The sequence below is a fragment of the Dendrobium catenatum genome, unplaced genomic scaffold (genome assembly GCF_001605985.2).
Source record: "Dendrobium catenatum unplaced genomic scaffold, ASM160598v2 fragScaff_scaffold_142, whole genome shotgun sequence".
Taxonomy (NCBI): Eukaryota; Viridiplantae; Streptophyta; class Magnoliopsida; order Asparagales; family Orchidaceae; genus Dendrobium; species Dendrobium catenatum.
This window is the reverse complement of record NW_021318604.1, coordinates 226,872-253,999: the sequence shown is the minus strand read 5'-3', so window position 1 is coordinate 253,999 and position 27,128 is coordinate 226,872. Positions and strand designations below refer to the sequence as shown.

Below are 27,128 nucleotides of genomic sequence, written 5' to 3'. Positions count from 1 at the left end.
TCTCTCACTGAAGATGAGGTTTAGTAAAATAGAAATTTTGTTCATCAAAGGTAACATGAGCATAAACAAGGATTCTTTTTATGGGAGGATGATAACATTTATAGTCTTTTTGGGTGGCAGAATATCCAACAAAAATGCATTTGAGTGCTCTTGGATCTAACTTTCTCCTATTTTTGCTATGAATATGAGCATAGGCAGTGCACCCAAAGATTCTAGGTGTAAGGTTATTATAGGTGCATAACTCGGGGTAAAATATGGACAGGATCCCCATTGGAGTCTTTAGTCCCAGTGCTGTTGAAGGTAGACAATTTATGAGGTAAGTGGCGGTTAGGAGGGCTTCCCCCAATAAGATTTGAGTGTATTGTAATGGAAGAGAAAAGCACGAGTAGAGGCTAGAAGGTGACCATTTTTCCTTTCTGCCATCCCATTTTGTTGTGGGGTATGAACAAAGGAGGACTCATGGATGATATATTCTTTTTGAAAGTAGGAGGATAAGATTTGGTTAAAATAGTCTTTAGCATTATTGGAGCAAAATTTTCTTCTTTTTACCCCAAATTGATTCTGAATCCTGGTGTGAAATATGAGAAGAATGGTGCTAACGGCGGATTTATTTTTGAGGAGGTATATCCAAGAGACTCTCGTACAATATCAATGAATGATACAAACTAGCTTGCCCTAGAAATATTGGGGAATTTTGAGGGTCCCCATATATCACTGTGAATAAGATAGAAATGGGTATCACATCATTCATTTTTATTTGGAAATTAAGTTCTTTTTTGTTTGGCTAATTCACAAGTTTCACAATGAAAAGTTTATTTTCTAATATTTGAAAATTTTTTGGATACACATTTTAGGATATCAAAAGACGAATGTCCTAATCTATAATGATGAAGTCAGATAGAAGATTTCCTATCAACTAGAGATAATATGGAGTAGCTGTTTCTAGATTTGTTTAGTTCTTCCAGGTAGTACAGTCCAACTTTTTTTTTGGCAAGTCCAATCTTTTTCTCCGATCTCTGGTCCAGAAATAGGTAATAAGCAGGGTTAAATAGAGCTTGAAAATTTTGATCTTTGGCAAATTTTTGTATGGATATTAGGTTTGTGGATAATTGAGGTACGTGGAGCACATTTTTTAGAGTTGGGGTGGGAGATAATGGTATGTCTCCCTGGCCTGCTACTGTGATACGAGAACCGTCTGCAGTGATATCTCAGGGAGAATCCAACATGAGGAGGAAGTGGGGGGAACTTCAAAAGACTGACGGTGAGGGAGATGCATGAGAAGGGGGCGAAGGTACTATGCTTCAGATGTGATGAAAAGTATACTCCAGGGAATAAGGATCGAACTCTTCAGGTTCTCATCGTCTATGATGATGAGGAAACTGAGGAGGGAGGTGAAAGTATGGGAGAGAGAGATGGAGGACAAGCTGCTTTTGGACGTGATGGAGGTCTCCCTGAATTTAGTGGTGGGATTCACTCCGAATCATACCATGAATCATATCATGAAGGTGAATGGGAAATAGAAGACAAGGAGGTGGTGGTGTTGATTGACAATGGGGCTACCCATAATTTCATTTCCAACCAGGTCATTGATCAATTGGGGGTTCCATTGGTGGATACATGGTGTTATGGAGTGAGGATGGGTACAGGAAAGGTGGAGACAGGTCAGGGGATATGTAGGGGAGTAATGTTGACCATACAGGGGGTTCAAGTGAGGGAAGATTTTCTCTCATTGGAGTTAGGGAGCACTAATGTCATTGTTGGGGATGAAGTGGCTGCAGACATTGGGGACACCAAGGTCAACTGGGGAGCATTGACGATGGAGTTGATGGTGGAAGGGAGAAGGGTAGTGATCAGAAGAGATGCAGGGCTCAACAAAGCCATGATATTAGTTAAAACCAAGGTGAGGAGTATACATGAGGTTGGGTAATGTTATTTGATGGAACTATATAGGCTGGAGGGGATCAGATTAGAGAAGGGCGGGGACTTCCTCTTTCAGTATAGTCATTGATTCAGCAGTTCAATGAGGCTTTTTCAGCCCCTCACGGGGATCCTCCTCTATGGGAACACGAGCATGTTATTATCTTAAAGGAAGTAGTTTCACCTCTCAGTGTTCATCTGTATCATCATTCCCAAATCTAGAAGGATGAGATCTAAAGAATGACTAGGGAGATGCGGGAAGCAGGGATCATTCAACCCAAGATCAGTCCAGTGTTATTGATCAAGTGCTTTAGCAGCAGTTTCCTTCATTCCACCTTAAGGACAATGTGACACTTTGGGAGGGGAGTATTGTTAGACCGGTCCAATTGGACAGGTCCGGCCCGTGTGAAACATAGGCGAAACTCTTCCGCCTCTACTGCATGCTGATCCGAACGCAAGAGCCAACATAGCATTTTTGGAAGATTTTTTGAGAAAGTTTAGGAGGGAAATTGAATGTAGGGACTATTTAGAGATTTCCTTTTGAATTGTATACATTAAATAGTTTGTTTTCCTAGGGTTAGGGCATCTTGAATTTGGTTGAAATTTGAGATATCTTATGTTTATGTTTTTGGGGTCTAGAGGCGTTTAGAGATTTGGGAGAGATAGATCCTCCTCTTGAATAGTATTGTATCTTGTTATTTTTCTTCTATTAGTTTGATTATCACAATAAAATTTCTATTTTCCTAATTTTTCCTTTGGAGTTTGGAAGAGTTTTCTCGCTGTTTTTTTCTAAAATTGATAGGATTTACTTGAAATCTTCAAGTTTTTCCTATCATAGCCTCTTAATGTTTCCTCTCAGAATCAACGATTAATCAAAAGATTAATATAGTTGATTTTCACTATGCCCAGCACTTTATTCGCCATTTGAGTTGTCAACATATACAGACTTGGAAATAGAAGCATGAGGAGGTTATTTTGCTCATTGCTAAGTATTTCAAAAGTCCCGTAAAAGAGTAACTATATACTAAGTGGCACCGGATCGGAAGGGCTTGACGAATCCACATCGATGATCCGGTGGCCGTGACCGGATAACTCCAAGAACTTCTTGGAGGAAGGATCCACCACCTAAGAATAACTCTTAGGATATAGGAAAACGAACAAACTAAACTCAAATTCTATTACTATCTCAGAAGCTATCATTACAAGTAATAGCTACAAGTATTTATAGACAATTAGGCAACATAAAAGGCTACATGCCATAAAAGAAAGTATTATTCCTATACATCCATATATTTACCAATTGGAATTAAAACTAGCCTGAAGTTAAACTGGATTGATTAGCTCAGCTCCGGCGTCATACTACCGGGGTAGGAGGAACTTCAGACTCATAGGAAGATGTCCGGTTGGCCACCATAAGGAGGTGAGTTTGGTTGGTTAAACTGGTTTGGATAAATCCAATCGGTGTCAACACCACTGCATAAACTTCACTGGACTCTAGAACAAGTCTTTTCACTGCTACCCAATTGTTGATTCTTACGACTTTCCTGTAAGGATGTAACCTCACAAAACTCACGTTGCCATGGACCAACAGGATTTTTAAGACTACGATAGCAATTCAAGTGAACAACAACCTTGCAGCATATCCCATCTTTTAAGTCACTTTCTGGCTTATCTCCACTTCATAAAGTAGTTTACTTGGAACATTCCTCTTATCAGTGATGGCAAGCACATTTATTGCCTTAACAGGAGGAATATGCATGCATAACTCCAGCGGGGCATCCACATCTTGCTCTAGTCATCGTCATACATGGGCTTATCAACACCAAGAACTTCAAATAACATGTCGTAATCGTAAACATCATACACGGGTTTATTGTAGAGCGTCAAAGACGACAATTTCGGCAACGGATCTTCAAATTCTTTGAAGCTGAACTCGATCGAGGGTGGGGTGGAAGAGATTTGATCATCTGCAATGCCCTCGTCGTTGTTGTCAGTTCGTAAGAATTTAGTTGGAACGAAGGATCTTGAACACGTCATGGAAGCATAATTGTCCCGTGATTGGAAACCATCAAAGTCTTGGTTGAGGTTGCTCCAATTTGTCCTTCGTTGAATCTTTGACAATCGTAGTTTGAGTCGTTCCATTTCTTGTAGAAGATCTTCAATTTCTTCTTCTTGGCATGGTTGCTGCCGGGTTCGACGAGGCCACATCTTGCTCTGTTTAGCTCCTGGTTTATGGACTAAGAATCAGAATTCTATGATTCTTGGTGGCTAGAATACGCTGACAGCAGCTTTCTTGGTTGCTGTCCAGGAAAGAACTAGCTACCAAATGAGGCTGACGTCGCCACCGAGTGAAGCTAACGCAGCCACCTGTTGACCTGCACGCTATATCCAAGGGAAAAAAAAGAGAGAAGAAGTTCAAAATCATACATTGCCCGACGGATCCACGATCCCTGCCGAAATTACGTCGATTCGGCGCCGTTCGCGTCGCTTCCCCGTGAAATCCTGCTGAAAATCTGCGACCTCACCTCGATCGAACAACCACAAGTGTCGTTAAATAGAAGCCGAAGCTCTCCCGATCTTGGCTGCTCTTCCTGTGCTCGATCTCCACTGCCGATATCTCTTCTCTGCTTCTCCGACTTCTGTTCCCACACCCCACCGAACCGAAGCCCCCTTCTTCCTCAATCTCGTCGCTACCTCCCCTGAGCGATCTCCCTTCCCTCTCCACCTTCCGTAAGTCCACACACAAAGAGAGAGAGAAAGAGAGAGAGAGAGAGAGAGGAAGTAAGTGAGAAGAGCTTACCTATCGTGCTCCTCCATCGCCGCTCGGCTTTGCTCCGTCTCCGACCTTCCTCCCCATCGAGCGTTTCTCTGGCTCCCTCTCCGCCGTCTCACCCCGCTCCTTCGAGCGACTTTCCCTTCTGGTCGGACTGGAAGTCACGACATTTTAGATTGGAAGCAGCAACGGGAAGCTTGCTAGCAGAGAAGGTAACTTTCTACCCTTTCGCACGCTTTCTCGGCCAAATCCATTAAATCTGCCGAACTACAGAGAGAAGGGAGGGAGAGATCTAATTAGTTTTAGTTAATTATTTTTATTATAATTATTTTAACTAATTATATTTATCATAATTAATTAGATTTAATTTTAATTAAATGATTATAATTAATTTTAATTAATTATAATTAATTTGATTAGAATTAATGTCAATTAATAATTTTTAATTATTATTGATTAATTATCATTTATTAAGGTTAATTAATATGGATTAATTATAATTAATTCAATTTAATTATAATTAATTTTATTAATTAATTTTACTAAATATAATTAATTATCTTAATTAATTATAATTAATCATGGGTAAATATAATTAATTAAGGATAATTATGATTAATTATAATTAATTAATTAAAAAAATGCTTGCCCTCCTTGCTTCGATCTACGTGCCAACACCGTCAAAGCTCGCGAAGGTACGAACTTTCTAAACTCAGATCCTCGGTTCCGTGTGTGCGGCGGACCGGAAAACCGCCTATACACGCCTTTATTGCGCGTGGTGGGATGGGACCCCGGTCTGACGCCTACGATGAGGCGGGAATCGCCTAAACTCTACTTCGACGTCCGTGGCGCGCCGGAAAATCGCCTATACACGCCTTTATTGCGCGTGGTGGGAAGGGACCCCGGTGTGGCACCTACGGCGAGGCGGGGTCACTCATAAGTACCCCCGAGCGGGGGGAAAGCAAATTGTGTCTTTTAAACAGGTACTGTCAAAGACCCCACACACGCCTTTATTGCGCGTGGTGGGAGGAACAAAAATCACGGCCGTGGTGTTCTCGTCAGAGGACACATACCATACACGCCTTTATTGCACGTGGTGGGAAAGACCCAGTTTCTCGTAGTTTTCCCCTAAACGGGGGAGACGCTGGGAGGCTGCCGAAATTTCGGGTGAAAATATGACTGCACTTGAACCTGTTTGAACTCAAAAAGAACAAAAGATTTGGACTCAAGTTGAGCATTTAAACTGGCAGAAGATCTGACTTGGACCATAAAAGACTTGCACTCAAATCAGAACGATGGACTCGGAACCTAAATCAGAACAAAACTCAAGTGATTTCTAAAGGTTAAATCCAAATAAAATGAAATCAAATTGGAATCAGACTCAAATCAATTTGAATCTACCCTTGAACTCAAAGGACTACGGCACGAACATATCATCAACACTAAATTTAGCCGAATCAAATGATGTTAAGATGGACCAAAGATTCTGAACTCATACTCGAACTCGAACTCAGACTATACAACATTAAGCAAGGACTTGTAAACTTGATGAATTCAAGTTTGAATGAAATTGAACTTAGACTCAACATGTGCAAAAATCGAAACTTGGATCACACACGAGGAAACTCAAACTACAAGACCTCAATGCGCAGACTCCTACGACAATCTCTCCAACGCTTGTTGATTGAGATGGCAATACGGGAGACCAATAAAGAAGGATTCGCCCCCACAAACAAGTGCAAATACATCAATACCACCCGAGATTGGTGAAAGGGTGGATTCGATGCAGAAACAATGGAGCTTCTACAAAATACTTCCAGGAGGTCGTCGTAGAAGACATGTATCCACTGCAAATAAAGAGGTCAATGAATGAATGAAGGTCATTCATTAAAATCCCAAATAGAAGTGAAATGTCGGTTCACTCACAAGTAACAATATGAACTCCTACAAGTCACTACAAAAAATCTGCAACACATATCAGCTCTCTACGAAGACAAATGTATGTGTCAAATGCCACTTTGGGTAGATGCAGAAAGACTTCAGTAAATGCAGTATCCTGAGGTCAATTTCAGTCTGTGAAGGAATACTTCTACCTGTCCACTCATAACAATGACAGATGTACTACATGAGCCAAACAACTACAACGAATACAAGCATCTACGAACCAAGGCAGGAGATTAGTTAGTGCACTACGATCCACCTGCAGAAAGCAATGAGTAGTGCACGACAGTCTACCTGTACGAAGCAGCGAACAATTTTATTCAGAAGCTGCTACACCACGCCACCGGATCTGCAACATTTGTACAAGCAGACAGAAGGCGTCTATTCCAAGAATACCCCCGCACGTGCACCGTAGTTTGTATACACGTAGGTACACTAAAGGGGAAAATACAATCCAAACCCGCAAGGGCCCCGGCGAGCGTATTATTGGTACACACGTGACGTCTAGGGATGCTGCGCGGGTTGACAAGTGAATTCAGGTTCGAAACCGATCCTTCTATACGGGTCAATAGAAGTCGACAGGGTTCGAACCATTAAGCAAATATAAAGATATGGCGACCGGTATATTTGTTTTAAAACATTCATATTATGCCTTCAAGACCTACAACAACATGAATTCACTAATAAAGGCACGAAGCCCACGAAACTCGATCCTCAGTCAATAGCTCGGCTGAGTTGACAAGGTTCAAGCTACAAATAGAAATGACCCCAAACAACCCGATAATAGCCGTGTTGAATACAGATCTCAACCGAAGGGGATCCCAAATACTTTCAAGTGTCTCACCAAAATTCCATTTCAAATGCTCCAAAGCTCCACCCAAAATCCCAGAAAATTCCAAAAATCTCAAAACTCCAAAAAATATTTAAAAGTTGAAATAAATACATCAAAAACTTAAAGAAAAATCCATCCACCCTCCGCAACAGTTTGTCGGGGCAGACAAGTTAAAAATTACTTCAGCTCGCAAAGAGCCAAATGCCTAGTCGAAAATATCACTAGGATCCATTCTCAAAAAAGTCTCCTGCCGATAAGGACGTGGTACGTGTTCTCCGACCGGTGGTTCGCCACCAAATGGCACCGCAGGATAAACGGTTATGACCCGAGGCCCTCTGAACCGAGTGGTTTTGCCGCCAAATGGCACCACGAAATACCGGTTATGGCCAGCACCGTTACGTTCCTTATTGGCATCAAATCCTTGAGATATGAATCAATAGGATATGATCGATAGGGCACAAAGCCCTCTGTTAGCTAAGGTGGATTCAAATTTGTCCCCTTAGACAAACATTCAACCCCGGTCTACAAGGTCCCCTTGGACGAAGCAACCCATGGCGCCGACAAGGATCATTCTGTCAGGTTGGGTCGACTACCTTCTCTGACTAAGTAGACCAGGGACCACGATAGCCTGGGATGACGGAACCATGGGATCTTGATCGGGTCTATCATCCATTCCCCCACCATCCGCTTTAAGTGCAAGATGGTGAAGTTTATATTTTAAATATCAAAATTTTCAATCTCCAAAATTTCTAAACTTTCCAAATACCCAAATTCAGACACAATTTTCAAATCCAAATCCATTGCTGCTACTATATGCCAAATAACACGTATTCTTTACGTATCTGATTGACAACTAGCCTTAATCGAAAGTTCTCTCTAGTGATCGGGAGGGGTAATTAACTATAGGGGCTTGCGCCTATAGGAAACCAGAACTCGGATCATAAAGTCCTCGCAAAATGAGGGCGAAATCTATGGGTAGTGTTTTATCTACAAACCCATCTGCCTTCCAAAATTTACCTCGGAACTTATTCAGTTAAAACTCCTTCGCCGAATAAAATGAAAAGCGAGCGGAGGCCGGGGCCGAATTTTCGGAGCCCACACCACCGAGGAAGAACACCTGCTGGCTGGAAGTCTAGCTAGCCGTCGGACTTCTAAAACACCTCCACCTTCCTATCCTGCCTTAGTTTCTAGGGGTTGCACTTTGATTTCTTCACCACCTAAAAATTCAAATCAGGATATAGAAGAAAGAACAGAGGACGCTCAAGAAACAGAATTCTTCTTTGGATCCTAAACTCAAAAACTACCTTTGAGATTTTTCATTCAGCTGTTGTTTGGCAACAAGATTAATGTAGGATTTGAGCAAAATTTAAACTAAACCCCTTTCACCGAGCAGGCTCCTGTCACTACTTCCGATTTGGCAAGGAAGAAAACATCGTCGAAGGAGGCTTGCAGACCTGCGCGCCTTGGCAACTGGTACCGGTCAAGAGGGCTATCGGTGTTAATGGGTACAAGATCAACCCCATGTTCCCTCTTCTTGATATGTAATGGGTTCTTGCACCTGTTGTCTTGAAGAAACTCATGTTGTCTTGAAACAAGATTTTAGGGAATGCCTGCTGTAGACTAGAACAGGATAGGCGACTAATATTCTGCTTCTTGGAAACAGCTCTCGGGTGTATGCAAATGGCTGTGGAGGATGAACCGCAGCAGCTGGTTGAAGTTTTATGGTTCTTGAGTTGTTGTCTTGAAGTCTGCTGGAAGAAGACAGCCCTTTCTTGGCTACTGGACCGTCCTTCTTGACTATTGGAAGGAGAAATAAAGTGCCAATTGCAGGATAAGGCAGGGATTGGAAACGCTGGACTCCTGAGTGCGAGTGGGGATTGCTGCTTGGAGCGGGAGAGGCATGGATTATGAGTTGTTTGGAGATAGCAAGCATAACGTACTCAAGAATGCAAATGAGGCCGATTCATGGAGGCAGTTTGAGTCTGATTCGCCACCGAAGACGGGTCGCCACCAAATGATGCCGGTGGAGGAGGCGACACGGCGACGGACAAGAACGCCAGCAGCTTGCCAGCTCTGATACCAAATGACACCGGACTGGAGGGGCTCGACGAATCCACGTCGATGATCCGGTGGCCATGACCGGATAACTCCAAGAACTTCTTGGAGGAAGGATCCACCACCTAAGAATAACTCTTAGCATACAGGAAAACGAACAAACTAAACTCAAATTCTATTCATATCTCAAAAGCTGTCATTGCAAGCAATAGCTACAAGTATTTATAGACACAATTAGGCAACATAAAAGGCTACATGCCATAAAAGAAAGTATTATTTCTATACATCCATATATCTACCAATTGGAATTAAAACTAGCCTGAAGTTAAACAGGATTGATCAGATCAGCTCCGGCGTCACTAAGACCACAACTTTTAATGTGGAAGCATTCTTAGATGACGATTATACTGTCTCAGTTGAAGAAAGAATTCATATTATATTTTTTATTGGGCAACATGTAAACCAAGAAAAGTAAGAAATTGTTATTTTTAATGTGAAATAATGTGAAAATGTTTCATGAGAGTATGATTTTTCAATTACACAACCTATGTTTCTATATTGTGACAATATTGCTATCATCTATATTGCCAGCGACCCTGCCGTTAATGAAGCAAACATATTGATGTTGACTGGCATTTCATTTAGGATATCATACTTCTTGAGAGGATTGTCCTTTACTTTAGAACAAGAGGCCAATATTTTACAAAATCATTGGGTTATTTACCTTTCTTGATAATGTGAAAATTTGGAGCTAACACATATGTATAATCCAGCTTGAGATGTGCGCAGGGGTGGGTTAGCATATGATAAGATAAAAACAAGAAAGCTCTTTATATTTAGATAGCGGTATATGTTATTTGAGCTTATCCTAAAATATTGTACGAGTTGCCTTATTATAAATATGAGTGATTTCTAGTGAAAAAAACACCAAGTTGTTTTTCCCCTCTAACACCGATCAAGTCAAAGTTGATTTGTCGTAATTCTTAGATTGAGAAGTTCACCACACTAAAGCCTATGAGAATAACTTCAAATGAGTAAATGCAATTTTACTAACAAGTTGATGGCAAACCATGAAATAGCATTTGAGAAGCATAAACCGATTGTCAGTTACCTCAGTTTTCATGATGCCATCAAAGGCAACTCCAATTTCGCATTAACTTTAAAAGGGAAATTCTTTTTCACTCCTCGAGTATCCTTTTTGTTCTTCCCCTTTTCTCCTCAACAGGTTGTTTTGGTGCCTTATCGGATGCCCCTATATTGGTGGGAATGGATGATGGTGCCCAAGGAGCTTTCCTTGCACTGGGGGTTGTGAAGGTCATCATGATGTCGGTCATCTGAGTAGATAGCTGTGTTTAAGTTTTGGAGAGATCGGAGACAATCCCTTTCAACATTTGGCTTCTCTTGCCTTGGTTGATTTGGTCTAATGCTTGAGGTTTTGATTCCATAGGACCATTAAGGGTATCCATCTTAGTTATTAGCCTTGCTACATGAAATTCCTACAGGTTGGAACTGTGCTCTGATATTCGAATGCAAGTGATAATCCCTTACAATGTGTCATATTTCACCTCTTCTCAGGATTATGGATGCGGAAGGCTTTTAGAATTTGTAGGACAATTATGTTAAGGTTTTATGATTTAAGTTTTAGGTTTTACCTCTGCATATTTCGTGCAAAGGATTGCGGAGTACAAGAATAAGAAAATAGACATAAATTGCAATGACAACCTTTCCTCTTATCCCTTATTATATCTCAAACTTCATGCATGAAACATATCGGATGTGAGAGAGGATGGCGGCCAATCTGAGGCCACATCACGAAAGAGATTTTGAGAGATTCAAGTTTGAGCATGGGAAGCTAAGTCCTTGCCTTTCGAGGTTATTTTTTATAATTTTTAGAGCCTCATGGATTATTACACCGTCTTTGTTCACCCATTTGGTCTGATTATTTGATTAGTCAAACCCAGTTTTGAGAAGAGCCTTTGGGGTCACATTATTTTGGAATTCTTTGTTACTCAATGATTTTATGGATAACTTACATGCTCTGAGTTCCTTGAGGGATTTTAATACTCTGCTTCTTCAACGAGTGGTTAATCTATATGGTAATTGCTTAAGAAAAATGGCATTAGATAGTATGTTATAACACTGATTAAAATTTTAACTACCTTAAATAATCATATGGGAAGTTTCAGTTTACATATTTCAAATGCGTTTGCCATCTGATAATATGTTGAGCTTATCTTCGATTATTTGTTTTATTTTATTTTTCTTTGTTTGAGAAGTCAGCGTTTGTCTTAAAGTAGAAAAACGAAAATATAATAATTTTAATTTTTGTGAACTAGATGGGACATCACATATAAAGATGGAGGTGAATGCTCCAAGACTTCATTATGTTCATCCTACTTATTTTGAAGCTGGGAAAGCGGTGGAATTTATTGCTTGTGGGAGTAACCTTGATCAGCCTAAGTTACGGTAATTGAGCGGATATTATTGTGCTTTCTATGTAACCACGCATTTTGAATTTTCGCTGTTAACATCTAGTGTTCGTCACTATTCCTTATAGCTTCATTGGAAGTTTGTGAACAAATTGTATTGTCCAAGCTCTTTAATACCATTTATACATTGAATCACAGTGTTAGGCAATGATTTCATGCATTGACTTAGTCGGCAATTACAGTAAACGTATTAGAGATTTTCTCTATGCATCTAAATTACCTGTGATGGAGGGTAATTTAAGCTTTTGTTTTCAAATTCTTCCATTGGCTGGCTTCCATAAGGAAGAGAAGAAGCTTTTGCTTGCGGCCTTATGTGGATGTATAGGAGTTGGCCTTGGAGTCCATAATTTTTGTCTTTTTGATGAAAATGAGGAGATAATCCAAATATATATATATATATAAATGAAGTTCTGATGTATGCCAATCTAAAGGAAGAAGGGTATAGAAAGGCTCGTACAAATTTTGTAGCAATTCATGTGCATAACTTGGATCAATTGGAGGATTAAGGATAAGGAACAACCTTGAAGATATTGTGCTGAGATCTTCATGCATTTTTGTTTTTTAAAGCAAATGAAATTTTATTATCTGTCAATGAAAAGATTAAAATACGTATTGCTTGATGAAAACAAGAACTAGAAACAAAATACACAAGCATGTCTCACATTTCATGCCCCACAATAACCCCTCTAGGTTGACACAAGGGGAATAGAGATAAATCCCACTAATAATCATTTTGTATACCATAAATTATAAATTGGAAGAAGTGTAAAGTTCCATAACTCATTAGAGCGGAAACTTTTTCAACCAAAATAAAATTTCTATCCATTATACTAAAAAGATACTAAAACAGTCAACATTCTTTAACACGTAGTCAATTCCTCAAAAGAAATCACGAAAAATCAGTTTGGATCTCTAAATCCCAACATTTTCGCCCTCTTTTGTTCTCCCTATCTTCGTTTTCGGCTGTGCCTCTCTTTTTCGCTAACTGAAGGTTATGGAATGGAATAACTAAATGCTTTATATATAAGTGGGTATACATGAATAGTTACGTATACTAATACCCTTTTATCAAATTTTTGTCACAGCCATCCAATTTCATCACCACCGTTGCATGGAGGGCTGAGTGTATTTCCGAATTCACTATTCTACTAGACTGCTACAGTACATCAACCCACTGAACAGTAAAGGCTGTGTTTTATTTAAATAATTTAATTAAAATGCATTTTAATTTATATAAGCTTATATAATCACAATTTCTTATATGAACATATATACTAAAATGATTAATACAATTTATAAGATTTCATAAAAATATTATTTTTAACTTTTGAGATGTGTAAAAATGGGTTATATAATATTTCGGATAAATTTTTGAGATTTTACCTATTCAAATATCCTGAATATTAGATCACAGTTGGCCAATGTCCTATTTTCTTGAAGAGATGAACCATAAGGGTCCTCATAAAAGTTTTTAACCCGAATCATTGTATATTATGGAGAGTGACAACATATTTTCTTGCCCTTTTTTTTCCGTCTAGCTCATGCAATAAAAGCTAACATCGAAGTCAATCAATTGAGAGTTCAGATATCTTATGTCTCTAATAACAAGATGACCAACAGGGGCAAAAACCCCATTTGGGTCTAGATCTTCCATTTTGTGAGTAGGTGCTGGGTCATCTTCAATCATTGGGCTAACAATCCAGGAAGGTACTTATTCTTAGGCATTATTTAAAGTTGATTCAAAGTTTTATGGACAAAGCAGATTAGAAGAAGATGGAACTATGATCATTGCACTGTAAGAGAGTTTTTTTATCAGATGAATATTTCCCATTACAACTGTTGCTAGGAGATTTATGCATCTTTGGGTGGTGCCTTGAAACATCTTGAGAAGTTGTGCCCACATATTTTATAAGAACAGTGAGGAGGAATACCTTCAAACTCAACTTTTTACAAGTAGTCATTGGCTATGATGCAAATCTAATTTTTTTTCTCGAAGGTGTAATAATACCTATTTCGACCAAAGCCCTAGCCATTGATAGCACAAAAAGCTTGGCAATAGCAATATCTGCGTTAAGTAGTTTATCAAAAATTGAGCCTAGAGAGAACATAGTGGATTGGTTGTAGTAGTGAATCTAAAGACATGAGAAAAAATTTAAAACTTGATTAATCAGAGGTTCCTCGAAACAAAAAAAATGAGGGTATTAGTTAAGCATACATTAGGAGTCAATCCATGTAATATCTCCAAGAAATGAGTTTCGAGTAATCAGCTTCCTAGTATAATTTAATGAGAATATGACGAGAATCCTTATGTCCAATAATATGACCTCTTACCAAGGTTTAAAATTGCGTAATTAGGTATTAAAGCATTTTTTGTTCGTGAGACGAGGTGTAAGGCTCAAAATTCAAAAATTATTTAAAGTGAAAATGAAGATTAAAATGATTTTTTATATAATGCCCAAATAATATGAATGTCTTCAACACGCTCTGACTGATGGCTTCAAGGTGGAAGACATAGATTTCTTCAAGGATTTTAGTTATGTTATTTTTAATTGTATGGATAGAAGTAGTAATAAGTTAGCTGACATGTATGCTAACTTTGCTCTCATTAGTAATTTTATTTGAGAAGATTTTAGTTTGAATAAGGTTCCTCATTATTTCTTTAATTTGTTAAAGGAGGAATCTACTTTGTAGTTTGGTTTGTTTCTTAGTTATTAATGCAATTTGTTGCTCTTTTAAAAAAAAATAAAATAAAATAATAATATGAATGTCATATTAATTTTCTATTGAACTATGAAGTAATAAATTGACATACATATGAAAAGAAAATTATATAAGACGTAAAATGATAAATGATAAATTATGTGAAATAGAATTGAAATTCAAACATTACAAGAGTAAAACAATATAAAATATAAAAATAATTTTAAAGTATCATGTAACATCAAGTTTAACTCCAAATTCCTTCCCCAGTTTCCTATTCATCCACATTTAATTTTTTAAGAAAATTGAATTAGTTGACAACAATTCATATATCATCTACATTGTCATCATTGAGGGGCCTTTATCTAAGTCATTGTCATAACAAATTGATCTCTCTTTTGCCTCATCTAATGGAGTTCAATGCCTTCCCATCTACTTCATTTATTTCAATCATCTTTCTCTTTCATGAATATTTGTCATCAATATAAAGATGAGAGTAATACTTCAAAATTTTTAGAGATGGTGATGGTGCGCAGTTTCCAAGTGATCCCCGACTACAACCATAGCTGTGGTGGCTGCAGGCTTGAGGTCGAGGCAGTCGAGAAGAAGTTATTATATTTTCTTTAGCCTCCAGAACTAGTCCTCTACTGCCGAGCTTCACAACACCCTCAAATTTTAGATGCTTCAATATTAAAAACATCTGCATATGTTAGTCTACCTCTACATGTTTAATAGTAGAAACTCTGCTCTGTGCTTTGCCCATCAACTAAACTATTAGACTAGCAAACTGTGAAAATATATCCGAACTGACTGTCAGAGTAGTAATAGGTATTGGCATTGCCTGACTAACACTCTGTCTTGTTTGTCATATTGGGCCCTTGTGGATCCATAATCACACAAAATACAAATAAACATACATGCACACGAAAAGAAATAAAATGAATGCCCCAATAGACCCGAAACAACCTTAACTTACCGATCAATTCATATTGCTCTATTTTATGATCATTTTTCAAAATTATTGCTCTGATACCAAAAAAGGCTTATCATAACCCAATTCGATAAGACCCATAGGCTGAACAAGTCCTATTGTATTGGCTTGCAACATGCAAATCTCAAGATCTAAGTTTTGAAAAGTTTTCATATTTTCTTCTAATATAAACTTTAAAATAAACAACAAACCATAGAGTTATTAATAACATCTAGTACTGTAAATAATTTTATCCACAAAATTTTTATTTTCTCATCAAAATGTATATATAATAATTACATTCCAGTACATGGCTACAAACCAGGGTACAAAATAGAACACAATAGACTAGCCATGACTATACAAAATCAAAAGAGAAAAATACCTATATAGACTTGGATTAGATACTAAAACTGTTACTCAACTAGCCATTTCATCTTATCAGATCCTGAAGATAGAAAGAGAAACATCTGTGAGTTAACATAGCTCAGTATGACGCATTTAAACCAATTTGAATTTCCAAATGATTTATTTTTTACAATAAGTTGTTGAATTGTAAAAGTATTTCAAGATAATAAATGCACTAAATGAAATCATTCATGCAATCATAAAACTTAAATTTTTATTGTAGGAAAGTTAATAAACAGACACTTCATATATCAGAGAAATAAATAACAAAATTTCTGTATAGAATTCTCTATGCCCATCACTAAAACAAAATGTGCTTATAGCACCAGAATATGCTTGTAGGCACCAAAATATATCTTTTAGCCATCATAATATGCTCGTAGGCACTACAGCATAGATTTCAACCACCATAGCAAACTTCCTTCTTTTCCACCACATCCTCAAAATTTCTCATTTTTAAATAGTAAAGCATATAATTCATTTCATTAAAGTAATTAAAACAAAATATGCAAATTCCAAAATTTCCCTAAATGATATAATGGTAGGCAACAAAAATATACTATTTCATAATTTAACCAAATTATGAGGAATTATGAATAAACTTTTTTCAGGCTTTAATTATACTACAACGCTATCTTCTGAGTTCAGGATTATTTTTTAATTAATTAAAATAATGCACATTTCAAAATACGCAGTGCAAAATTTCTAGAAAAATGCCTAAATGTTCAAAATCTGTCTCTACAACATACAAAAGGTTACACTGTAAAAGTTGAATTTGGAGGTGTTGCAGAAGGTCTTGCAGTTTGTGGGAAACCCTTGAGTGATGAGGCAAGAGGAAGAGGGAATGATGAGATGGTTTCGAAAGGATTTTTTTCTAGGTATGATGTCGATTTAGAATCCACACTTGCAACTCAGTCTATCCTCCAACTATGGCTTCTTACTAGATTACCAATGGTGATGGAGCTTGGATTGAGGTTTCCATGCATTTGCTAATATTATTAATGTTGATTAAGGTTCTGTATATAATGCCTTTTTAAAGAAACCAAAAAACACATTAAAGGTCAATCTACCCCCATCCTTTTTTAAATTCAAAATTGTTGAGTATCAGAACATTTGCAACAATAGAGAGATAAAAAATTTAATGTCTTAGTTTGTATGGAAATCCAACACACGTACAAATAAGAGAGGTAACATGTTATGAAAAACTCAGGAAAGAGAAAAATCAAATGGCCTAGCTCAGTTAAAATCATTATACTAGTGCTTGTAATTGATTACAAATGATACTCTTTCTCAAGAGAAGGCATTGATACAATGTGAAAAACATGTTACACTCTTGAAGTTGGAAGAGCCCCATAGCAGGGGAGCTATTTTTAATAGTTCAATTGCTTGTTGTTTTGTCATACTACTCGTTTGAGAAGAAAAGACTAGAAATCATGAAATCTAGCATAAATCATAATGCTAAAGTTGAGAGTTAAAGTTGATATTGGTGGCATGCATCAATTTAAGTGATAGTCTGTGTTAGCATTATTGGTGATTGGTAGGTGATGAAGTTAGTATGCGTCAAAGTAGCCAGGTGACATTGGTCCGGAGATTGTAAGTTAGCGAACTTTAGTTGGACAACGATCGTAGTCAGACATTGGTGGTCGTAAGGACTATAGTCGGGCGATACTAATGATCATAATTAGGTGATGGAGGTCGGAAAGACCGTAGCTGGGCAATAGTGACCAAAGGATTATAGTCAATCTAAAGTGTTTGGTGGAACATAGTAGAGTGACCGTGGTCGGAGGATCATAGTTGGGTAATAGTAGTTGAAAAAATTGTAGTTGGGTGATGGTAGTTCGATGACCATAATTGAGCGACAATGGTCAAAGAACTGTAATCTGTTGACGACGGATGTTGAAGGATTGCATTTGGCGACGATGGTCAGAAGACTGTAGTCGAGCAATGGTGGTCCGAGGATTGTAGCCGAGCGACAGTGGTTGAAGGACTGTAGTTTCTTGATTGTGGTCAGGTGATGTTGGTCGACAAACCCTAGTTAGGCGATGGTGGTCTGCGAATCGTAGTCGGGCAGCGGTGGTCGGTAGACTGTATTCGAGCAATGGTGGTCGAAGAATGGTTGTCTAGTTACGATTGTAGAGGGACCGTAGTTGTTGGCCGACAAAGACTCGACAGCGATGGACTGACAGTGGCCTTGCGTACCGTAGTCGAGCGATGGTGGTCAGAGGACCGTATTATGGCTATGGTTGGTTGTTAGAGGACCGTGGTCGACCGAAGAAGGCTCAACGGTGATGGTATGATTGTAGCCCAACGGTGGTGTTCATGTGGTACTCTGGGATCATTAAAATCTCATAGGTCTCTTGAATCTCAATCCAAAGTTCAAGCTTCAGAGTTCAGGCTCCTTCCCCCTCATGTAAAGAGTGTGGATCTATTTATAGATTTTTTAGAATAACATGCCTCTAAATATAGAGAAAATTTTGAACACTCTATCAAATAACCCATATTAATTTTCTTGATCATAAAGTATTTGCTAAGCATTTAAGTGTCTTAATTATGTCTAATTTAAGCAATCTTGAATTTATTAGATTTGCTTGTTGAGACTTTCGAGTTGACTATAAGCATGTCAACTTTTGAGATTATTTGGTTCCACAATTAATTTTTGAAGTTTTCAATTATGCTTCATGTGCTTGATTTGAGCTCATTTCAAACTCAGATTGGATCACCTTATTTAGATGTTTAGTTTGACTTTAAGTTTGCTCAAATCAGAAGTTGGATGGCCTTAAATTTAATTTTGAAAGTTTTCAATTCAAATATACATCGAGATTCATGGTTGATCAACATAATTATTTATGACATCAAAATTAAACCAAAAATAAATAAGATATCTAAGTGCAAAATTTAGCCAAGCATGGAAATACATGAAACTGCCATGAAAATAGGCTAAGTAAATGATCTGGATCATCTTTTCTATTGCCTAATTTGGCCTCTTATGATTAGTCTTTTGGAAATTGATTTTAACTGAGCTGATTTGCCGGAATTATTTTCCACATTAATGGTGCCACGTCAACTCTCCGAAATAAAATAGGACTCCCCTTTGGAGATAAATATATATATATATAGACACACTTGATATTTAGCATGTGCATGTGCAAGTTCTTGGATCTTCAGATGCTAAATGTTTTTATTTTACAGACTATAACTTTGTAAATGAATATCTTGTCTGCCACGACAGGTTTCTTGTCTCTTTTGGTGGAAAATATCTGCTATGTAGTGCTTACCGTGTAATTTCTAATGAGAAAGTCAGATGTTATGGTGTGAATTCAGTGGTTTCTAGCAGTGATTGTGGGCATGAAATGTTTAGGATAAATATAAAGCAGACAACCCCAGAAGTATTTGGCCCTGCATTCATTGAGGTTTGTTTTGCACAACCTTCTCTGTCCCTTATCAATTTGTAGTTTTCAGCCACCTTTCATTTTGCACCATCATCCTAAATTTATAAATATATGATATTCTTGAGTTTGATGAATTTGAGCACCTTCAACCATTGCATGGAATGATAATAGAACTTCTAAGCCCGCTTTGTACCATCTTTTCTCTTATTAGGGCCAATGCTCTCTTTTACCTATTTTCGCAATTGGATTTGATTTTATCAACATTTTATGTTGTAGGTTGAGAACGAATCAGGAATATCCAACTTTATTCCTATTCTTATTGGGGACAAGCAGTTATGTTCTGAACTAAAAAATTTTCATGGTGCGTTAACTTACTATCCAAATGCCCGTGAAGATAACAGTGTGTCAAATGCAGTTTTTGACAATGCGGTTTTCAGTAAGGTTAATGTGACGAAACAGATAGATATGTCAGATCTACTGGTGGATATTGCTTGGCTGCTCAATGAGCCTTGCAAGGATTATAATAAATCATTTTTGGGTTCATTGAATGTTCAGAGATTAAAATATATCTTACAGTTTTCAATGCAGAATGAGTTAATCAGTGTGCTGAAAGTGATACTAAAGAATGCGAGTATTATGATTTATGAGGTTGGTTTTCAGAAATCTGAAAATTTGACTGTGAGTTCTGATTTTGGTGAGCTTTTAGAATACATGAAAATTGCAAGAGAATTTCTTAATCAGAGAATTCAGCACAAGGAAAGAACAATACTAAATGCAGGGCGCTCAAATTTTTTGGAAACCTTGCCAATAAACCATGTAGAAAATGCAGATTTGGTTAGTGTACCACTCCTATCTCACTAATTCTTTATATTTTTTAATTTATGTTACATTCAGTTATGACTAATCTTTTTTTATGCATAGGGGTTCATCTTGAGCATGAAATAATTCTCTTTTTTAAAAAAAATTCTCGTGAGAAAAACGAAATGGTTGTACTTTCTTAGTCATAGCTCCAGATATTCTACCCTGATATTAGCATTCCTGGTCATTAACTTTATCTTAAAACTACTTACAAGTTAATTTATTTATAGAAAAAAAAAAGTCATTTTTCATGCTACTTTATTGATTTGACAAGGCAAAGAATCCACAAATTTGTTCTGGTTCTTAAAAAAAAAAGTCTCAATCTTAGCCAAAGGAATCATGATACAGCTGGATGTGGTTTTTCTAAGAAGATATGCAAACTAAGATAATAATAATCTTTTTTATCACTTAGACACTTACTACATTGGGCTTTCTAGTTTGCATAACTTCCTGGTAATCGGATGAGCTTATTTTATACTCTTTCGAACTTTTGCCCCATTGAAGTCCATTGTGATATTCTATTTTGGTTGATACTTAAATGAATATGATTTCTACTGCTTAAGCATGTTATGCGTGCCATGCCTACAGACTCCATTTTAAGTTTTTTTTTTCTCTGTTACAGTTCAACTTCCTATGATGATTTGTAGATAATGGACTGGAATGAATTTTACTTATTTTGAAATAAATTATCTTCTTCCAGGCTGAGGAGAGAAGAAGAAATGGACATGCTTTGGTTTCAACTGCAACTATGCTTTCTGTAGATGGTGATGAAAGCAACCCTCTACTACCGAAAGATACAACTTGCAGTATGATGAGCTTCCTGCACTTGCATTCTTATTGGCCCTCCAAGTATTGGATGACTAAAATGTTCTCTCCTCCGATTACAACGAGATTGCCTGCTCTATTTGTAATGGGTAGTTTTGTGATGTGTTTTGTTGTTTGTATCATCCTTTTGGATCCACATAAGGCCAGTGATTTTGCAGTTTTTATGGGAAGGTATTCTCTCAGAATTTCAAACCAGTAGAGAACTACATTGATCTCATTTGTATCTTTTACTTGCTGTAGGATCGCAGGAAACTAGTTTGATGTGCAGAATAAGTTTTTTTTCTTTTAAATATTTATATGAAGAATATATTTTCAGAATAATTTAATGTTTTTTCTGGTTCTTTTCTTTGGTTGTATCTAGATTTTTGGATTGTTTGCTTTCGTTTTGATAATCATTTATTAGTTTAATAGAGTGGAATTGATCTCTTCACACAGGAGAGTTTATTTTGCTCCTGTTTTTGATTGATTGACTAAGGCTTCATTTGCTGCGGTTTTTCTTATTGCTTCTTAAAACAATTTTTTAGTATAAAAATTATAGCTTTTAAGCTAGAAAGTTGTTTTAAAAAGCAATAAAAAGATATACCAAACGAAGCTTAAAATTTATATTCCAAATAAGTTAAAATAAATCTAATCTTTTTGGGATCCTTTCATATCAAATTGGAGGTGGAGATATCTTAACCTAGTTTTATTTTCCCATTAAAACCTATAACCGAATTGGAAGAGGTATCTTAAGCAAAACATTGTACGGGATATTATATTCTATTTGAAGAAACAAAATCTTTAATATCTGCCTATAATTTGTATTGTTTTCTTTCAAACTAGAAATTCATTTGTGCGTATGTTTTATTGGCCTTTAGCTGCTAAAGATCCTGAAAGTTAACAAGAGTAACTAGCGCATGAACATAAATTACTTGAAAAAGAACAATAATTATTCATCCATAATAGTACAAGTCAAATGCTTTGGAACAAGTTTAAGCTTAGTTTGAGACAACTTTCTTAATGCTTCTTAAAGTAATTTTTTAATACAAAAATAAAAATTTTGTACTAAAAAGCTGTTTTAGGAAGCAGTGAGAAAGCCATCCCAAACAAAACCTTAAACTCTACAAATCAATGACTATGCTACAGCTCATAAATATTTCACCACCTCATTCTTTAATGATCGGTGATCATACAAGTAGAACTCATGGCCTTCTCAAGCTCATGCTTTTCTTCTTTTGACTCATGGCAAAACGTCTAGCCATGGCTACATTGTAGAACCTCCTCATATGCTCAGAAAGACGATGAATGGCATGCAAATCTCCAATCTCCGATAATCGCGACATCAAAGCATCAAATCTCTTATATGATAACTTAATCCCTCGATCGATTACCTCTTCCAAAAGCAAGCAAGCATCTTCCTCTCTCCCACAACCAAACAACCCTTCAATCATTATCCCATAACTATCCACAGAACGCGAGCACCCTCTTCTCTCCATTTCATCCCATATTCCAAAGGCCTCATTACAATCCCCAATCTCAAAGAACAATGCAATCAACATATTATAAGTATGAACGCTTGGCTCACACCCTCCCTCCACCATTTTCTCACAAAGCCTCACTGCTTCTTCGTGTTTCTTCATGTTGCATAACACCTTAAGGAAACAATTGTAAGTAAGAATGTCAGGTGGATAAGCTTTCTCACCCATCTCCTCCAATATTTTATAGGCAGCTTCAATCTTTCCGGCTTCACACATTCCTTCGATCAAATCTATATAAGTCGACACATCGGGAAGACAACCGCAACCTCTCATATCACTGAGAAGGCTAAAACATTCTTCCATCATATCAAACTTGGCAAGAGCAATGATCATGACAGAGTAAGTCTTGGCAGTTGGCGACGATATTGTCGAACCTTTGGTTCTCATGAACTCAAATAGTTCCCTTGCCTGTTTGATCATTCCACTGCTGCAGAAGGAAGTAATTGCAGCATTATAGGCAAAGCTTTCAGGATTATGACCTCTTTCAATCATTTCTTCAAGAACCTTCATTGCTTTATTAGGATCTCTCACCCTGCACCACCCAAAGAACAAAATATTATATGTTTCGGCAGTAGGAATGATCTTCTGCTTCACTCGATGAAATATGGATTCAGCTTCAACAATCAAGCTGCACTTGCAGAGTGAATCAAGCAACAAGTTCAGGGACTGAACCTCTGGCTGAATCTTTGGCTTGATTCTCTTCTTTCTTGCAAACTTTCCAATGTGTGTTAGCTTCTTCTCACTATATGTTTTCAATATTGTGACCAAAGCCTCAACTGGAACTGAATTCTTTCTCTTTCTCTTCATATAATCCAAAACATCGCAAACTACACCAAATTGCTTCATTTTAAACCCTGTGCTGGACAAGATCTCAATCATGTCGTTGAAGCTTTGGTGATCATGAGTGTAACCATCCTGATGGCCGGCCCAAGTGAAAAACCGAAAAGCAAGTTTTTCTTCATAACGAAGCCTGTGTATAACATCATTTACCAGCTCAGTAGTAAGTTCCAGTCCAAGGGCATCAAGACCGCTCTCCAAGCTTTGATCAGAGCTATAAGTAGACATAATGTTTTCATAAACCTTATTTGATATGGAAGCTGTGGCATTTTCACAAACATCTTTAGAGGAATTGCAGAAATTCCATTGAGAAGACGATGAACATAAATATTTAACAGAAAAGAGTAAAGAAGGCAAATTTACTGTAGTCGTTGAATAGTTTGATGAGATAGGTGATCCAAAAGCTGCTATCGCTCTACTATTAGAACATGGAGGTAAGAAATTGGATAATGAAGGTACTTTAATAGATGAAATCCGAGCTATGTGAGAGCGCAGATTAATCAGAAGATGGCGTAGAGGGTATCGGAGCATGAGAATGTGAATTCGTAAAGGAAAATGCAAAAAGAAAAGAACCTTCTTTGAATCAGTGAAAATCCTAGAAGTAAAGTGAGAATATGATATTCTTACGCGAAACGAATTGTTAGAAGCTTGAGTGATTCGGATTCTCAAGCAATGGAAGGGCCACCGTCTTGTTGGTAGGACTGAGAGCGTTTAGGGTTGACGGAAAAGAAGTCCACCGAAGGTTGGCCGGAGCTTCTTTTATTCAATTAATAAATGTTTAGATTTATCCTTCCAAAACTTTAAAATAGAAGGGAGCACAATTTTAAAATAAACTTCTCTCAAAATTTAATTTTTTTTGTACAATATAATTAAAAAATTATATAATAACAAAATAATTTTGTAAACTAATTTTTGTTTAATAATTTTTAATATGACATTCTTGTTGATTAATAATACGACTTGTAAAAAAAATAATTTACTTTTTAAAATTTATCAAAGTATTTAAATTAATTTTAGATTTTAAACATTTAATGGATAAGTACAAAAATTGTATCCACCAACTTTTTAGTAGAATATTGAAAATAAAATTATATTTTCTTTTAAATTCAGTATTAAACTTATGCTCTATTTTATTTTATTTTGCTGAAGTTAAGCTCTAATAATAGTACTTTAATCAAGCAAGTAAATAAAAAAAAAAAGAAAGTGTTAAATACTTAAAATTGCCACCTTTTCATTAAACACAATTATTCATAATTCAACTAATCTCTCTCTCTCTCTCTCTCTTTTTTAAGTTTTGTAAAACTCGAAGTATAATAAAACTCAAAGGAAAGAGCTTAATACCACACAAAATCAACCACAACTATTTGATTGCAACACAAAGTGATTTTTACATTGAGTAAAGCAAAGTTTAGTGCAAAGCCAAAAATTAAAAATAATCTCTGTTATTCTGTCAAAGAGTTGCCCTCAGAAACTGCACAACAAAATAGATGATAGCTAATAACAAAGCAATCTGATAAGCATCTCTTTGTAATCCATCGTCCCTTTGAAAAAACTTTGTTGGGTCTCCGGACAAGTCAGGAAAAATCTCCTTGTTTTCCTTTTCAGATGAGCTGCCACTCGCCATGCTCTTCACCGCATCAATTGTATCTTTTCCTGCTTCAATGGCAGAGAAAAGCCTCCTCGAAATCCAAAAGTAAGTCTGACCAACAACAGATGAAGCAGACAAATCCCAAAACTCATCATGCTCGATGACTTGACCACTTATTTGGTTCAAGGTGAATCTTGAATTCACTTGGAGTATCAAATCGCCACCAAAAGTTGCAAATACAGGATTCTTCGGTCTTCCTTTTAATTGCCACTTAATGCTCAGTTCACTTGTTGACAACATTTGCATCGCCTGTACTGTCTGACACAAGCATTGCATTGGATCAGAATTAAAAGCAACAATACTGTAAGATGCATACATAACTCACAAAAAATATTACATTAGATCAGCAGGTACATAAATGAAGATATAAGTGATGAATATCAGAATCCTGCAATGAAAAACAGAAACACAGAACAACATAAAAACTAAGATGTAATTGTTTAAGCAAAAACAGAGATCACATCTTTGATATTCACAATCCAACGTCCTTCATAAATTCTCAAACGGTAACTGATATTTGCAACTAGAGAGAATCATTCTACGGTAACAATCGGAGGGCAGATAAGAGAGATCAGACATCCAATGACTGTGAGCTGTATTTTATCAATAAGAGCAGCAGCTTAACATTTTGTCTTATCAGCCTCCCTCGAGTAGACAATGGGTCAAATTGTTAACTTGTCGCGGAGTTGAGTAAACTGAATAGTGCTAAGAGGTTTTGTGAAGAAATCAGCATGTTGATCTATGGATGCTATGTGATGAACAACAATTTGATGCGGTTTGATACAATCTCTAATGAAGTGAACATCGATCTCAATATGCTTTGTTCTAGCATGAAAGACTAGATTGTTTGCCAAAGCAAGAGCTAATACATTGTCACAAAAAAGTTTGGTGTGCTGAGATATAGTGAGACTGAATTCTGTTAAAACTCTTATGAGCCAAAGGATGTCACAAGCTGCTGTGGACAAAGCTATATATTCAGCTTCAGTTGAAGATCTTGCAACAATGATTTGCTTTTGACACTCCAGGAATTTAATGTGGAACCAAGGAAAGCACAGTAACCTATGATAGAGCGACGATCAGTACAATCAGTTGCCCAATTGGAGTTAGCAAATGCTTGCAGATTATGGGGAGAGCAGGAGATGGGCAATCCAAATTGAAGTGTGCATTTTATGTAGCAAAGAACTCTCTTAAGTAGCTGAAAATGAGGAAGATTTGGACTATGCATAAGTTGGAGAAGGTAGTTAACAACAAATATAATATCCGGTCGGGTGTTGGTCAAATATTGCAATGCTCCAACAATCGGTTTGTAGTGAGTAGGTTGCGGATAGAGAGCTGAATCAACTGCTACAATAGGAAGTTTGGTAGGCAAAGGAGTTCAGACAGATTTACAATCTGTCATTCCAGCTTTGTTTAGCAGAGCTGCAGCATATCGAGAGTCTAAGTAAATTCCAGTAGAAGTATAGGTGACATGTAGGCCAAGGAAATCAGTAAGTTTGTCAAGATTACGCATACAGAATTGGGCCTTCAAATCAGTCAGAAGGACTTCAATTTCCTTATTGTGATTTCCAATAAGTAGTATGTCATTGTTAGACCGGTCCACTGGACCGGTCCAGCCGGTCCAGGCGGGACCGGTTCACGGGCGGGATCGCAGAACAATAATGAGATCACCAAGGAGACAGAATTACAGGATTACAGGTTAATGAGATCACCAAGGAGAAGTCAGTAGGAGGAGGGAGTGGGGATAACTTCAAGAAGCTCACTGAGACAGAATTACAGGAGAAGAGGGCAAAAGGGCTTTGTTTCAGATGTGACGAGAGGTATACGCCGGGGCACAGGTGTAAGGACCGAACTCTTCAAGTTCTTACTGTTTGTGATGAAGAAGGAATGGAGGGTGTCGTCTTTCCATCTTGCGGACAAGGTGGATCTTTGGGAGGGGAGTATTGTTAGACCGGTCCACTGGACCGGTCCA

The 27,128-nt window shown here is 37.3% G+C and overlaps 3 protein-coding genes across 4 annotated transcripts in view; 1 reads left to right on the top strand and 2 right to left on the bottom strand.

Moving 5' to 3' along the window:
• The window catches only part of LOC110103975 (squamosa promoter-binding-like protein 9), a 37,718-nt gene extending 16,240 nt beyond the window's left edge, over positions 1–21,478 (top strand). The window contains exons 7-10 of the mRNA XM_020832883.2: positions 11,855–11,984; positions 19,315–19,495; positions 19,751–20,308; positions 21,033–21,478. Of these exons, the coding sequence (XP_020688542.1) occupies positions 11,855–11,984; positions 19,315–19,495; positions 19,751–20,308; positions 21,033–21,356 (1,193 nt within the window). The 3' untranslated portion in view covers positions 21,357–21,478. The remainder of the gene's footprint in view (positions 1–11,854; positions 11,985–19,314; positions 19,496–19,750; positions 20,309–21,032) is intronic.
• Positions 21,479–22,066: 588 nt separating this feature from the next.
• LOC110103959 (pentatricopeptide repeat-containing protein At1g73400, mitochondrial) lies at positions 22,067–24,190 on the bottom strand. Its single transcript, XM_020832866.2, has one exon. It carries the CDS (start codon positions 24,040–24,042, stop codon positions 22,339–22,341), a length of 1,704 nt encoding a protein of 567 aa, XP_020688525.1. The 5' UTR covers positions 24,043–24,190; the 3' UTR covers positions 22,067–22,338.
• Positions 24,191–24,845: 655 nt separating this feature from the next.
• LOC110103993 overlaps positions 24,846–27,128 on the bottom strand; it is a 19,976-nt gene continuing 17,693 nt past the window's right edge. For both annotated transcript variants that reach the window (XM_028700730.1, XM_020832913.2), the window contains one exon: positions 24,846–25,417. In XM_028700730.1, coding sequence (XP_028556563.1) covers positions 24,962–25,417 — 456 coding nt within the window. In that variant the 3' untranslated portion in view covers positions 24,846–24,961. The remainder of the gene's footprint in view (positions 25,418–27,128) is intronic.